This window comes from Rhododendron vialii, chromosome 12a (genome assembly GCF_030253575.1).
Source record: "Rhododendron vialii isolate Sample 1 chromosome 12a, ASM3025357v1".
In the NCBI taxonomy this organism is placed as follows: Eukaryota; Viridiplantae; Streptophyta; class Magnoliopsida; order Ericales; family Ericaceae; genus Rhododendron; species Rhododendron vialii.
In genome coordinates this window covers 10,209,515-10,224,986 of record NC_080568.1, presented here as the reverse complement: position 1 = coordinate 10,224,986, position 15,472 = coordinate 10,209,515, and the positions used below count along the sequence as shown (strand labels likewise).

Sequence of the window (15,472 nt, the reverse complement as noted above, 5' to 3'; positions counted from 1 at the left end):
AACTAATCCCCATCCACAAATGCCAACCAAACAAAAAATTAACAATCCTATCACCTCTTCAATCCCAATCCCTCCCTCCAAGAGGGTTATCAAACACGCCCTTAATATGAATATCACTTCTTTTTCTTCTTTTTTTTATAACCTGATGTTCGGGCCAGCTTGCACGCACCTCGATCAATTTTGGAGCTTTGAAAGCATCGACGACACGCCAACTCCTCTTAATATGAATATCACTTCCCCCCCTTCCCTTCACTTCCCTTCCCTTCCCTTCCTAACTGCACGTCCGGACCAACTTACATATACCTCAACTAGTTTTGGAATTTTGAAGTTAACAACCAAGCAAACCCTCCGGTAGTCTCAAGGTTTGAAATGCTTGGCCTCAGAATTTGAAAATGAAACCTCATAGAGGACAAGCATTTACAGAAATGATACAACCACCACATGCCGTCCACCGCACGCATGTGGGACCCACATCGGGCCCCACAAAATAAAGAAAAATACCCATAAAATTTTACAATAATTATTTATGGGGTCCTATAAAAAATTAGCTCCAACGAAAATCGGAATGTATGTTTTCTGAATTCGTAGGGACAAAACTTCGAAACTAAAAAGTTTTGCCCCTACGAATTCAAAAAGCATACTTACCGATTTTCGTTGGATTCGTAGTTTCGCTCCTACGAATTCAAAAAACATACCTATCGATTTTCGTTGGAGCTGATTTTTTATATGGACCCATAAATAATTATTTTAAGATTTATAGATATTTTTCTGTATTTTTATGAAGCCCGGGGTGGGCCCCACATGGCATGCGGTGGTCCTAGACTTCTTGAAGCGTTTATTGCTTTCTCATTCCCATTTCGCCATACCTTGGAGTTTTTCGAACTAAGGGACTGTGCTGTGCAACTTCGTGCTGCGTAGCCTCCGGCGAGGCTTTTTCGGCATCGGTCCGACGATCGAAGACGTTCACCGCGTAGAGCTCGTCAAGTTCTACATGTGCACTAAAAATCAGCTTGATTAAATATCGTTAAGTGCCTCATCAGAACATATATAACTTGAAAAAAATGGATTTAGTGGTTTTGATCCACTGTTTTGTATCCATTAGGATTCATTTTTTTCAAGTTATATTCCGATGAGGCACTTAATAATATTTGATCGAGCTGATTTTTGGTGCACATGTAGAACTCGACGAGCTCTACGCGGTGAACGTCTCCGATCATTGGACCGATGCCGGAAAAGCCTCGCCGAAAGCTGCGCAGCACGAAGCTACACAGCACAATCCCTCAATCCGAGTTTTTCACTTCTTGTTTTAGGGCTCATATTAGGCTAAATAAGCCATTTGGCTTTTTTTTTTTGTCTTTATTCAATTTTTTTTTGCATTTGTTAGTTTTTCGTCAATTTTTTTGAGGATTATTCCTTTATCATGACGAGAGGAATCTAAAAGGTAAAAAATTACGATCAAAATCTAATTTTTTTAATAAAGACAAAAATAAGCCAATTTTTTCGTCTTTATTCAAAAAAAAATTGGATTTCAATCGTAATTTTTTACTTTTTGAATTCCTCTCGTCATAAATCGACGAAAAACTAACAAATACGAAAAAATTTGAATAAGGACAAAAAAAAAAGCCAAATAATTTATTTAGCCGAATGAGTAGTATAGCCATGCAGGTCATCTATAGTTCATTAGGTTCCGTTTGGTTCATTACTTGTTTCCCCATTTGCCTACTACCTTCATAGATTTGAAAATAAAAATTTACAAAATTTTTTGGCTGCTATAATCTGGAGACAAGTTCTAAATTCACTCTCGCGCACTAATTAAGCATATAAGCAAATGAACCAAACGGGCCTTAACTTGAGATGGCCGGGCTTGTGTTCTAGGAGTAGTATTTTCCTTTGGATGTTACTAATTTGTTCGGTTTAATAATTCCTTTTTCTGTATCATATCATTAGTTTTCCTTGTGCGTGTCAGGAACCCATTCCAAAGCCTGTTTCGTTTACCCATAAAAGAAGTTATAAGAAATTACAAAAGCAAGAAAGAAAATCAAAACAGAGATAAAAAGACATTACAAAAGGATCAACTATAATGACACCACTCATGATTGGGAGCGTGAGCGCAGTGCTAGAATTGAGAGCACGAGCGCAAGGCTATTTGGAGGATTATGTGACGTCTAAAGTCTAATTGCGTCAAGTTCGATAACTTTCCTTTCGCCATTGGCTGGTAAGTGTAAACTCAATGGAGAGATGCACAAATTGCAACCATATGAATGTGAACTATTTGGATTGTTGTCAAAACTGTTGTGTGCTAGATCAGTACTAATCTCAAGTTTCTCTTGTCCACATGCTTAGAAATTTCATAAACAATGAGAGGACCAAAACTGAGTGGTCCAACTCTAAAATGAGTTGAAAAAACCCTAGGCCTCAAAGTTAATCATATTGTCCCATCACCACATTCCAATAATGTTTATCCTTAAAAATATAAGAGGAGACCCACACCTTCCCAAGTGCATGAATATCAACCCCCCCTCCCTATTCCACTACACCATGTGAAAACATGTCAAGGAAAGATGAGGCAAAAGGAAGGCGAAAAGTAGGAGTGGGTTTCTATTGCATGATGTCTTGGGAGAAAGGATAACTTAGGAACATGAAAGAAAAGCTTTTTCATAGCTTTGTGTCTTGTTTGAGAGGACGATTGTGGTCATGACTTTGGAAAATAGATTTTGATTCACTTTAAAATATTTTGGTGAATGAGCACTTGTTTACCTTATGGGGGATTGGGCCAAATATATTAATTGAAAGAATTTCTTCCCCCCCCCCCCCGAAAAAAAAAGACTATGCTTTTAAGGTTGCATTATATATTTGACTTGTAGTCTCACCGGCCACATACTAGAACTATGAACAGTAAAATCATACGTGCATGAAAATTAGTCGAGGTGGAACCACAGACAAAATCAACATCACACTTATTAAATTAAAAGACGGTCTTCATTTGGGCCGCTATGTGGGAGCCACATAGTTGTTCTGTGGTTCCATGCTGTTATAAGAGTTGAGTTCTATATGGTGAAAGGTTATTCAATTTTTCTTTGGGTGGGATAGAAGATACTCTTTTTAATTTTTAACCTTAACCTTATGTCAAAGAGGGGTGGTGAAGGAGGGGCTTTCACTTTTAGACACCTCTTTTTTAGGTGGGGTTTTCAAAGGAAAACCTAAAAGACAAATAAAATTCTTAGCATAAAGCAACAAAAAAAACATTTTATTATTAATAACTAAAAACCTAATGTGGGTTTTAGCCCTTAGTATAGCTCATTTGAAAAGGTGGACCAACCTAATGAAGGTCTCCTCAAGACCTAATTATCCTTAATCATCACTTACAACTTCTTGCCTTTGTTTCCAAGTTCTTGTTGACCCACCTACCTAACTAAAAAGTTTACATAGTTAGTTAATTTGCAAATTCCTTTGCTTCGTGTATTTTAAATGAATTTCATAAATAGACCTTTAAAAAGTTCGAAAACGACGACGATGACGAGGATGATGATGCCTGCTTGCCTAATGCTAAACAAAAAAATTTGTCAAAAGATTTGGACTACTGGGTATTAATTAAACTCCAATCACAATCAGCATAATTATTATTATAGTTTAAAGCAAATTAAGCCTTTCCCTTCTCCTTTGACTTCCAAGATAGGAATATTTTACTCCTGAATCAAGGAGAAAAAAGGAAGAAAGAAAGAGATAGCCTTCTACTAGTAGTGTTTGACAATAGTATCAAAAAGAACATAATCTGCATTCAATATTCCAATAATCTCTTACAAACGGAATGCATAAGTCCAAAAGTATACCCTTCCAAAAGGTAATCCTGGCCCCCCCTTGATTTTGCCCTTTGAATATCAGTAGCACCAAACCAGTCTTCTGCACTGGACAGAAGAAACCAAAGGGTACTCTTAAATAGTAAGTAAATTATAAAAGAGAGAGTCGTAAGTTTGTCGTGCAACTTGTGAAAAGACTACTTTGCCCTCTGAAAACAAGGTAAATCATACGGTTCAAAATGTGACGAAATAAATCATTAAAATGGGACTCGTCAGGCGAACAACCTCTAAACCTTGTTATTGATGTCCGATTTAACCTTTTTATTGTGATGATCGATAAACATCTCTAAACATAACTTTTTTTTCTTTTCCGTTTTGTGTGGTTTTTTTTGTTTTCTAAATGTTCGTTAAATTTGCCTGATATTTTCTGAATTAATCATCAATCACGACAAGAGAAGCCTAAAAAGTAAAATGTATGACTAAAAACAAAAAAAAAAATCACTAAATAAGAAAAAAAAATTAAGCTGCCATCTTTTTTCGTCTAAAGTATCGTTTTATTTTTTCAATATCTATCCATATTTTTATACGTTTTCCATTACTCTTGTCAAACTGAATGATTAATTCTAAAAATTACAACAAAAAGTTATAAAATAAAATAAAAAAACCGAAAAAAGTTATGTACAAAAAAATTGACAACAATGCAACCTAAACATACAAAATAAATAAGTAGTAACTTGAACATGAGGTTTATTTTGCATCAAACAGAGACCAAGCAGAAGATACTCATTCGTAAACTCACCTCCTCTTTGTCTCTCCCCTCTCTCTCTCTCTCTGCACTACTGCAGTCATCAGCAACAGAAACATATTCTCCTCTTCTCCCTCTCCAGCACCAAATACTTCTCAACTGACGTATCCAAAAAAAAAAACCCAAAGGGAAAATCCTCTCTCTCTCTCTCTCTCTCTCCCAAGTCATGGAGGAAACAGAAGAGTCCAATACCACCAAGAAATGCAATCCCAAAACAAGGAGTTTCAACGGGAGGCAGCATAACAACCCTCACAACAATCACCAAAACAGGATTTGGTATTGTAACAACCAAAACCAGTACCAGTATTACCCTCCTCTTCTTCCTCTGCCTCCCACCATCCCTCTGCATCTACCTCTAACTCCTCCACCTCTTCTTCCCCATCATCAAAACCAGACTTTCAGACCAAAAACCCATTTCCAGAAACCGCCATGGAATCAGAATAACCCACCTCTGGCCACCTCTTCGGATTCGGAGCCCCGAAATTTCGCCTTTTCACAAGGTAATATAGTCATTTTGTAACCCCAAGGGGTTGGTCCGGTCATGTTGTCCTGACACTTAGGGGTTTGCTCCCACCTAAAGTTTTCTGTTCGATTCTCCTTATTGGTAACTTTTGGGGCCACCTGAAAAGGCAATGAGAGGTGCTGTAGGATAAGTCCGAGGTGCGTCCAAACTGGCTTGGGACGCCTTTTTTTTACTAAGAAATGTATTAATCTTCTTGTGTTTTGTGTTTTTCTGTCTTGTTTAGTGCATATGAAGAGGAGTCTATTTTACCCATCACTTTTATTTAACCAACAACAGAATAGGTTGGATTGATGAGTATTTAGTTTGCGAATAATTTACTTTTTCCCTTCAATTTTCTCACCCTACTGCTTATTTATTCATGACTGGAATTATTGAATGCAGTCTCAAAAAGTTAGAAAGAAAAGAGGTGTTGATGCTTTATTACCTTGTCAATGGCCACTATTAGGTCCTGTTTGGCTTAAAAATTTAGGAAACTGTGTATCATTTGAATTTATATTAGGTTCGTTTTTTTTTTTGGATTAAATAACTAAAAAATTATTACCTGAAGCAAAAAGGCCGAAGAATAAAGTTCGAGAGAGGTGTCTTAGGGTCGTCTTATCTAATTTTTTCTTCAATTTCGGTTCATATTATTATACTTTTTCAAATGCTTCTCATCGAGACAAATGATTAACCTAAATAAAACTGACAAAAAGCTAAAATAATTTACTAAACACCAATAATACCAACTGGCTTTTAAGGATGGCTAATTTAGTCAAGCTCACCCTTATGATAACCCAAATCGAAATTACTGTTAGTTTCACCTCATATATTCCTTTTTCTTGGTTCCTTGAAGTTATGGGTATTGTACCTTTTCTATTGAATATAGTCCTTGGTCCTAAAAGTATGATATTCTTGTCCAGTCAATAGAGAATCTAATTGCCCACTATGCTATTCTTGCTAGTTTCGCCTCATATATTCTCAATTTGCTTTCATTTTCCTGGTTCTGTGGAATCATTGGCATTGAAACATTTTTAGTTGATTGAATGCCCTTCCTCTTTTGTAATACTGATTCATTGATACCTATTTTTATCTATTCCACTTCTTAACAGCTCCAGAGGGGCTTCAACAACAAACAAGCACCATACCCTTCAGAGGAAAGGATGGAGGGAGAGTCATGAGTGTCAAACCACAATCACTAGTGGTGGCAAGGAGACCGGACTCGGGTGGTGTAGAAGGGCCGGTAATCTCTCTCCTTGCCAATCATTTCCTAGTCAAATTCGATCCGTTTCATCGAATTTTCCATTATGATGTTGAAATCTCCCCCTATGCTTCAAAGGAAGTCGCTCGAATGATTAAGCAGAAACTAGTAAATGACAACTCAGTTGTACTCTCCGGTGCTCTTCCGGCCTATGATGGCCGGAAGAATCTTTATAGCCCTATTGAATTCCAAAGTGATAGGCTTGAACTCTTCATTAGCCTCCCAATCCCCTCAAGCAAGTCATTGTTACCATCCGAAAAAAGCAGTGATGTTCAAGAAAAGAATCAACAATCTAAGCTTTTCCGCGTGAACATCAAACTTGTGTCCAAGTTTGATGGGAAGGAATTGAGCAGCTATTTGAGCAAGGAGGGGGATGATTGTATACCCCTTCCGCAGGACTATCTCCACGCTTTGGATGTGGTTCTGCGCGAGAGCCCAACAGAGAAATGCATACCCGTCGGGCGATCACTATATTCGAGTTCAATGGGAGGGACTAAAGAAGTGGGTGGAGGTGTTGTTGGATTGAGAGGTTTTTTTCAAAGTTTAAGACCAACCCAACAAGGACTTGCTCTCAATGTGGACTTTTCCGTTACTGCTTTCCACGAAAGTATAGGCGTGATTCCCTACTTGCAAAAGCGTCTTGAGTTTTTGCGCGATCTTTCTCAGAGAAAGACAAGAAACTTGACAGGAGAAGAAAGGATGGAAGTGGAGAAGGCATTAAAGAACATTAGGGTTTTCGTTTGCCACAGGGAAACAGTTCAGAGATACCGGGTGTGCAGCTTAACTGAGGAAGCCACAGAGAATCTGTGGTTTCCGGACAGGGATGGGAAGAAATTGAGACTAGTGAACTATTTCAAGGAGCACTATAACTATGATATACAGTTCAGGAATTTGCCTTGCTTGCAGATTAGTAGGAGAAAACTCTGTTATCTTCCTATGGAACTTTGTGTGATTTGCGAAGGGCAGAAGTTTCTTGGAAAGCTCTCAGATGATCAGACCGCCAAAATACTAAAGATGGGCTGCCAAAGACCAAGAGAACGGAAGGCAATAATCGACACAGTCATGGCAGGACCAGTTGGTCCGACAAGGTAACTTTTTTGCATAGCTAGGCACTCATTTACAATGATTTTGGACTGCGACAAGTGGTTAAGAAAATAAATGAGAATCATAACCCTTGATCACAGAGGTGGAAATGGTGAGAACTGAAAACATATTTTAAATTTTTATTGGTCCCTTTTGTTTTTCTTTGTTCGTGAGACTCGTTGAGAAACTCAAATCCTTTCCCTCTCTCTTCCACCCCCCGCCCCATTTATCACCATCCAAATAGGCAGTTATAGAGTCTTGGATTCCTGTAGCTATTGTTCTCATCTGTGCCTTTCTTTCTTGAACAGTGGAGTTCAAGGCAGGGAATTCAAACTCAATGTTTCAAGAGAAATGACGCGATTGACTGGGAGAATTCTTCAACCTCCTAAGCTAAAGCTTGGCAATGGCGGCTACATAAGAGATCTAATTCCTTCACGCATTGACCGCCAGTGGAACCTTTTAGACAGCCACGTCTTTGAAGGAACTCGAATTGAGAGGTGGGGTCTAATAAGTTTTGGTGGAAGTGCTGACCAAAAATCCAGCATCCCAAAATTCATGAACCAGCTATCTCAAAGGTGTGAGCAATTAGGCATTTTTCTCAACAAAAACGTGGTTCTTAGCCCCCAGTTCGAACCGATCCAAGTGCTTAACAATGTCTCCACTTTAGAATCCAAACTCAAGAAAATCTACCGTGCTGCGTCCAATAATCTACAGCTTCTCATTTGCGTAATGGAGAGAAAACATAAAGGGTATGCAGATTTTAAGCGAATTGCTGAGACGAGTGTTGGGGTTGTCACTCAGTGCTGTTTGTACCAAAACCTTGGAAAGTTGAGTTCACAGTTTCTTGCAAACTTGGCTCTGAAAATCAATGCCAAAGTCGGTGGTTCCACGGTTGCTTTGTACAATACATTACCGTCTCAAATCCCAAGACTTTTCCAGGTTGATGAGCCGGTCATTTTTATGGGTGCTGATGTGACTCACCCTCACCCATTAGATGACTTCAGCCCATCTGTTGCTGCAGTGGTTGGGAGTCTAAACTGGCCGGCGGCAAACAAGTATGTTTCACGAATGAGGTCTCAGACGCATCGACAAGAGATCATTCAGAATCTTTCTGCAATGGTGGGGGAAATTCTTGATGACTTTAATCAAGAACTATCCAAACTCCCCAAGAGAATAGTCTTTTTCCGTGATGGGGTAAGCGAAACCCAATTCTTCAAAGTGCTCCAAGAGGAATTACAAGCTATTAGAACAGCCTGCTCAAAATATCCAGGCTACAAACCCCCTATAACATTTGCAGTGGTTCAAAAAAGGCACCACACTAGGCTGTTTCCGAACGAAAATGACCAAAATCCAAACCGAAACCAACTGTCTGATGAAAACATCCCTCCTGGAACGGTTGTAGACACAGTGATCACTCACCCACGGGAATTCGATTTCTTTCTTTGTAGTCATTGGGGGGTGAAGGGAACAAGTCGGCCTACTCACTACCATGTGCTGTGGGATGAGAACCATTTCACTTCTGATGAACTTCAGAAGTTGGTTTACAACCTTTGCTTCACATTTGTCAGGTGCACAAAGCCTGTTTCTTTGGTTCCCCCGGCTTATTATGCACACCTTGCTGCATACAGAGGGAGGCTCTATCTCGAGCGATCAGATTCCTCTGCCTTAACAAGAAATGCTTCTACAATTTCTCGTGCCGCCCCTCCAAAGGCGGCTCCTCTGCCTAAACTCAGAGAGAATGTTAAGAACCTCATGTTTTACTGCTGATTTTTCCTTGCATTGGAATATTTAGATAGTCATGGAAATCAGTGAATTTGTAGTTTTCAATTCAATGCAGTAGTCAAATGTTGTATGATCCCATTTGACAAAGGTGGGTAGTTCCTTAATAGGAAACCATAGACTAAACCAAGTTGAATTGCTAACCATATTAATGAAGAACCTGAATTGAGAAGTTTGTTAATTTGACTCTCTTTGGAGCACAATGGTGTCGTGTAAATATGGTGCATCCAATCAGTAAGGCCAATATGAGTGGGTCAAATTTGGCTGCATTTATCCCAGATTCCCAGTATCTATGCTTACTGCTCTTGTTGGTTCTGGAGGGAGCTGTGCTCACTTGGGCCTCGTTCCGAGCACGAAAACAACTTGATTCCAAATGTTCGCGCATGAAGCTTGACACGCAGAACAACTCTGCAAACATTCATGTTGATTGGTCATCTGTAGCTTGGTGAGCGAATCAGATTTGTCCAGAACAAACGAACGATAAGCATGATTTTGAAATTTCACTTGCAAGAGAGTAACTCGGTGATTGTTGGTAGAATATAGGAGTAATACAAATACAGTAGGTGAGAAGATAGCATCTAACCAGAACCGTGTTACGTTGTTGGGCCTCATTGGGTCCACTTAAGCTACCTTGATGATTCGAATCGTTCATCTCTAGAACCACCCAAGTAAATCATCTAGGCATATATAAGGATGATCATATAAGCGAAACCGTAAAGTTGTCTATGTTTTGAGACGTGATTTTGATAGTGAGCAGGTGGTACGATTGTCTTGATGCTGTAGTGCACCTCTCGCACTACACGACCGATCCAGCTGTCCATTTTTGTACAAGCGGTTTGGATTTAGTCTGACCTCATATAAAAATAACTGTCTGTTGCTCGGATTAAAAATCTAAGCCGTCAATTACAAAAATGAACAGCTGAATTGTCGCACGACACCGTGTAGTGTAGAGGTGCACTACAGCATTCCTGGTCCACTTCATTTGTGCAACATAAATGAGATTCCGGTTATACGTTTGCATGGTTCCACGGAGCAGTTGGCCTCAATGAGCGCATCACGAGGTCCATCTTAATTATTATCTATATATTTCATCTGTGGCATCTGTTAAACATATTGAAGGTGTAGTGCACTTCATGTAGTGCGGGAGGTGCACTACAACACCTTCAAATTCCAAACGAAGGTTCTAGTACTATTTATATGGTTGTTATAAGGGTCAAACCAAAGGAATGGGCTATTGTCTAAGTTACAATAAGACGACATGAATCATGCACAACAAAAATGACGTGACATGATAAACAAATAAAATTTTAGGTCAACTTTATCTCGTCTTCAAATCCTTTGTACCAATTTGTTTTACCTATTTGTCTTTTGTCGTTAGATCGTGCGAAAATCTTAGAAAATAATTAACGGCCAACAAATAGACTAGAACAAAAATACCAAAAAAAAAAAAATGTAGGATTTGCACTTGTCGAGTCAAAATATAAAATTTTAACGAGACTAAAATTTAAAATGACATGAAAACGACATATTAGTATGCAATATACATCTCTATGCGTAGGGTTTCATTTTCCACCAGAGGGGTACTCTGGGGAATAAAAAACTGTGTATTGGGGTGTGACTAAAAGCTAGTACTACATTGAGAGATGCTACAACCACACCTAAAATTACACATTCAAATACACATCTTCTCACAAAACACAGGGCCGGCTCATAAGTTTTGAAGGCCGGAAGCGAGCCTCTTGAATGAGGCATTTCTATATTTTCTATACAAAACTTGGTTTACAAAGAGTTTCATAAATAAATAAAAAGCATTACAAAAGATTTACCTTTACAAAATATATGCATATAGTTATCCCAAAAAATGCCACCATTATAATATCGCAAAATCCATCATTTGAAAATTAGTCTTCTCGCATTTTTTGCTGCAAACGTACTAATTAGGTCTCCATAGTCAAACTGCTTCACCAATTCCTTCTCAATAGATAATATATATATAGTCAATCCATTTAATAAAAGAACTTACTTGATAGAGGTGGAGAGTTGGAGATGGAAAAAAAGAGGGGCCTCAAGGTGGGACCAGATTCCCTCAATTTGCCTCGGACCAGTTTGGTCCATTTAGTGCATCCGAGCCATCCAAAAGTATTTTGGATGACTCTGATTTAAAGGGGTGTTTTTAAAAACAAAACAAAACAAAAACACCCCTTTAAATCTGAGCCGTCAGCCAAATTGACCGGATCCAATCCCCCTCAAGGTATGCTATTTCCGTCCACGGTCGTTGGATGTTGTGTCCTTAATTTCCCACAAGTAGTCAGACGTCAAGCAATTTTTTTTTTAATTGACTCTAGTGTTTCTCAGTGTAATGCCTTAATGAGTCATGAGAGTTGATAATCAGTGTTTCAACAGTATTTAGTAATTTCATCGTTGGGCCTATTTTGTGACTTTTAAATTTCAATTGGACCTATTTTGTGTAAAGGTGACTTAGTGCAAAAACAATTTTGGGCCACACACACACACACACACACATATATATATATATACAGTCCGTCTCCCGTAAGGACCACCTCATTTTAATAAAATGCGGACCTCCCTTTTCCAATTGAATTTCGATGATCCGAGCCGCTCAATGTGTTCAGAACGTGATTTTAAAGGTACCTTTTAAAAATCAGCAAAAAAAATGACCGAAAATCCTACAATTTTAGGGGCCTCATTTTTTTTCTTTTTTGGGGGCCCGAAGCCCGTGCTTCCCTTGCCTTTCTCATAAGCCGGCACTGAAAAAAAATGTGTTTGGAACCCTTGTGTTTTATGAGCGGGTGTGTATTTAGGTGTGATTTTGAACGTGGTTGTAGAATATTTGTACTACATTTACGTATTGTCGTATTTTATGTAGATAGCTGTTGTCAGCGTATATTATCCTATCCTATATACTACTTGTACCTGTTTTCCATGCATGCATGAAGAATTAATGGGAGAGAGAGAGACAATTCACAGAGCCAAAGGGAAAGGAAAGGGGAACGAGAACTACTGCTAGTTTTTTGGTAGGGATGGTACCACCTACTACAACAGTGTCTCAGATGCTGCTGCACAACCTATTGTCCCCCAGTGCAGTGAGGCCACCACAGACGAATCAATGAACATTGCGAGGCATCTGAATCTGAAGAGAGAGAGAGAAACAGAAGGTACAAAGAAAAAGCCTAGAAAAGATATAGGGCAAATTTCACTGACCTCCTCTGAGGTTTCTGAAATGACACTGCCCTCTCCTCCTTTATCTGACAATACCAAGGGACCCCGCCCCCCTCTCCGTTAATTGCACGTTAGAGGAAAAGGTGATTTCATTGAACTATACTTTTTACAATACATATACTACCATCACCAGACTCTTTACCCTTCTCATTTATAAAAAATAAAATACAAATATTATTACACTTTGAGCTCGTTTCGCTTTGAGATTTTGTCTTTATTTAAAAGGATTCACATTTGTTAATTTTATATCAAACTTTTGTGAATTATTGGTTCATCTTAATAAGAGGAATTTAAAAAGTAAAAAATTAAGACTTTTACCAAATATTTTGAGAAATTCAATATTTTGGGTAAAAATAATAATTTTATACTCTTTTAATTCGGCTTGTTGAGACAAGCCAATAATCCACAAAAATTTAACATCAAACTTGCAAATACGAAAAAAATTCAAATATGAACAAAAATCAAAAAGCCTAAAAATCCCACCAACAAGCCCGTACCCTCCGTTGCCAATAGTTTGTGGAATTTTTAGGCTTTTTGATTTTTACGAGATTTGTTTGTGAAATTTTTAGGTTTTTTAATTTTTGTTCATATTCGAATTTTTTCATGCGGACTTGTTTGTGGGATTTTTAGGTTTTTTGATTTTTGTCCGTATTTGAATTTTTTTTGTATTTGCTAGTTTTGTGTTAATTTTTGTGAATTATTGATTTGTCTCAACAAAAAGAATCAAAAGAATATAAAATTATTACTTTTACCCAAAATATTGAATTTCTCAAAATATTTGGTAAAAATCTTAATTTTTTACTTTTTCAATTCCTCTTATCGAGACGAGCCAATAATTCAAAGAAGTTTGATAAAAAATTGACAAATATGAATCATTTTAATAAGGACAAAATCTCAAAGTGAAATGGGTACAAAGTGTAGTGATGTTTGTATTTTATATTTTATAAATAAGAGGGATAAAGAGTTTGGGGAGAGTAGTATAGGTATTGTAAAAAGTATAGTACAATGACATCGATTTTGTTTGGTTGAAGTTTAGTTTAGTTTAGTTTTAGTAGTGGGTGGAACGAGAAATAGAGTAATGATTGAAGAGAGGGGTAATAATTGGAGAGAGATAGAGAGAGGAGATGAGAAAATAATAATTAGAGAAATAGGATAATGATTAAAGAAAGAAGTAAAGTAATGATTGAAAAATAAAACTAAAACAAAATTAAACTAAGGACCGAACAAAGCCGATCACCTTTTCCATCCGTTTTCTAACGTGCAATTAACGGAGGGGGGTCCCTTGGTATTATCAGGTAAAGGAGGGGATGGCAGTGTCATTTCAGAAACCTCAAGGGAGATTTCTGTTCGTGTCAGAAACCTCAGGGAGGTCAGTGAAATTTGCCCTAAGATATAGGGCTGTTCAAGTAACCACTGAGCTCTGACATTGAATTTCCCTTTTTTTTTTGTCTCTCTTCAGCTTTCTCTCTCTCTTCAGCTCTCTCTCTCTCTCTCTCTCTCTGACAATTTCTCTCTCTAACTTTCTCTGTGCAAAACAGCGGGGATACCTTTACCGATAGTACTGCACGGCCGTGGCCAGGAGTAATGATTCAGTACCACCTGTAGTTGCGAGGGTGAAACTCCCTCAAACGCATGGTGGGGAGGCGAATCCCGCTTGCCGATAGTAGCTCTGCAACATTCTACTTCGAGTTCAATTCAATCTTGTCCGACCGTCTTCGCGAATTTGCACAATCGATGCCACAAAGATAGCCGAGTCTATTATTGAAGAAATTAATCAGGAAACGGGCGATAATTTGACAGAAAATATTTGGAGATGTACGGAGAGCAACTGTGAGAAACGGAAGAATCATCAACTAATGAAAATTGTTCGTGACGGTTTCTACAGAAAAAGCCCCAAAAGGTGTTTGAATTATGAATTATTCTAACCTTTGCCTAAAATGTGTAGAATAATAAGTAAAATGTGCATTGATATCCGAGAAAGTATATTAATATTTGTGAAAGTGTACTAATATCCGTGAGATTTGCATTGATATCCGAACTTGTTTAAAATTTTGGTACATTATCCTCTGCTTAGTGGACGGATGTCAGCAAGACTGTTGTCCGTGGTTCTTAAGCATCACCACTTGCCATCCAAGACTCTTACAACATCTATAATGGGTTTAGCAACTAGTGTTTTAATTGCGTGTATTAAAAGCCTTAGCAAATAAAAAAGTATTTTTTGTGCCATAATTTTTGTATTAGTTTGTGTGTTAGAGTGTGGTAAATCTTGTAGTATGCTAACATATGTATCAAGTTTGGCAAAGATGCTGGCAAACAATAAGTGGGTCACATCTCTATAAATCAAAACTCCAACCATAAATGTCTACTACTTCTAATACACTTGTGGGACCCTTTTTTTATCCTAAATAGATATTTTAACACACAAATTTATCAAACTCATTCTAAATGTTCTAACACACGTCTACGTTAGTAATCTCTAACACAGACTTGTGGGACTCATTTTTTATCCTAATACACATTTTAACACACAAGTATAACATACCCATTGCGGATGCTCTAACTACCACACTTTTGAGGTCATAAACCTAATATTAAGCTCGCAAATAAAACTGTGTCCATTTGTCCAAATTTACTTATCCATTACTGTGTTCTAATCGAATAATCAAATTATGTAGTATATCTTAATACTTTTATAGTACATTATATATGCATAATAGATACAAATATTGTTTGACAAATCTCGAGTAGATATATTAATTGAAATTTTGAGAATATCATAAATAAACAATAGTCTATGAGTACGTAAAGAAGCATAAGCCATAAATAACACGAATATCAAAAAATACTAACAAAACGTAGGGGATAGTAAGAATCCTGAGCCCTAAAGGCAGGCTATGGCCAGGACCACTGAATAACTTTCCTTACCTCTGATTCTCCTCCCATGTATGGCCCCACCAACACTGGGGACTGTTCTTTTCTCTAGGTTTTGTTTTCATTAGATGTCCCTT

The 15,472-nt window shown here is 37.8% G+C and overlaps 1 protein-coding gene across 2 annotated transcripts; it reads left to right on the top strand.

The window, feature by feature from the left end:
• The first annotated feature begins 4,546 nt into the window (after nt 1-4,546).
• Nucleotides 4,547-9,403, top strand: LOC131311207 (protein argonaute 7). 2 transcript variants are annotated; one of them, XM_058338550.1, is made up of 3 exons: nt 4,547-5,102; nt 6,214-7,450; nt 7,754-9,403. In XM_058338550.1, the coding sequence occupies exons 1-3, from the start codon at nt 4,769-4,771 to the stop codon at nt 9,210-9,212; spliced, it is 3,030 nt and encodes a 1,009-aa protein (XP_058194533.1). In that variant the 5' UTR covers nt 4,547-4,768; the 3' UTR covers nt 9,213-9,403. The 2 variants fall into 2 exon arrangements, with proteins under 2 accessions (XP_058194533.1, XP_058194534.1); XM_058338551.1 differs by lacking the exon at nt 4,547-5,102 and adding an exon at nt 5,133-5,262.
• Nucleotides 9,404-15,472: the final 6,069 nt, after the last annotated feature.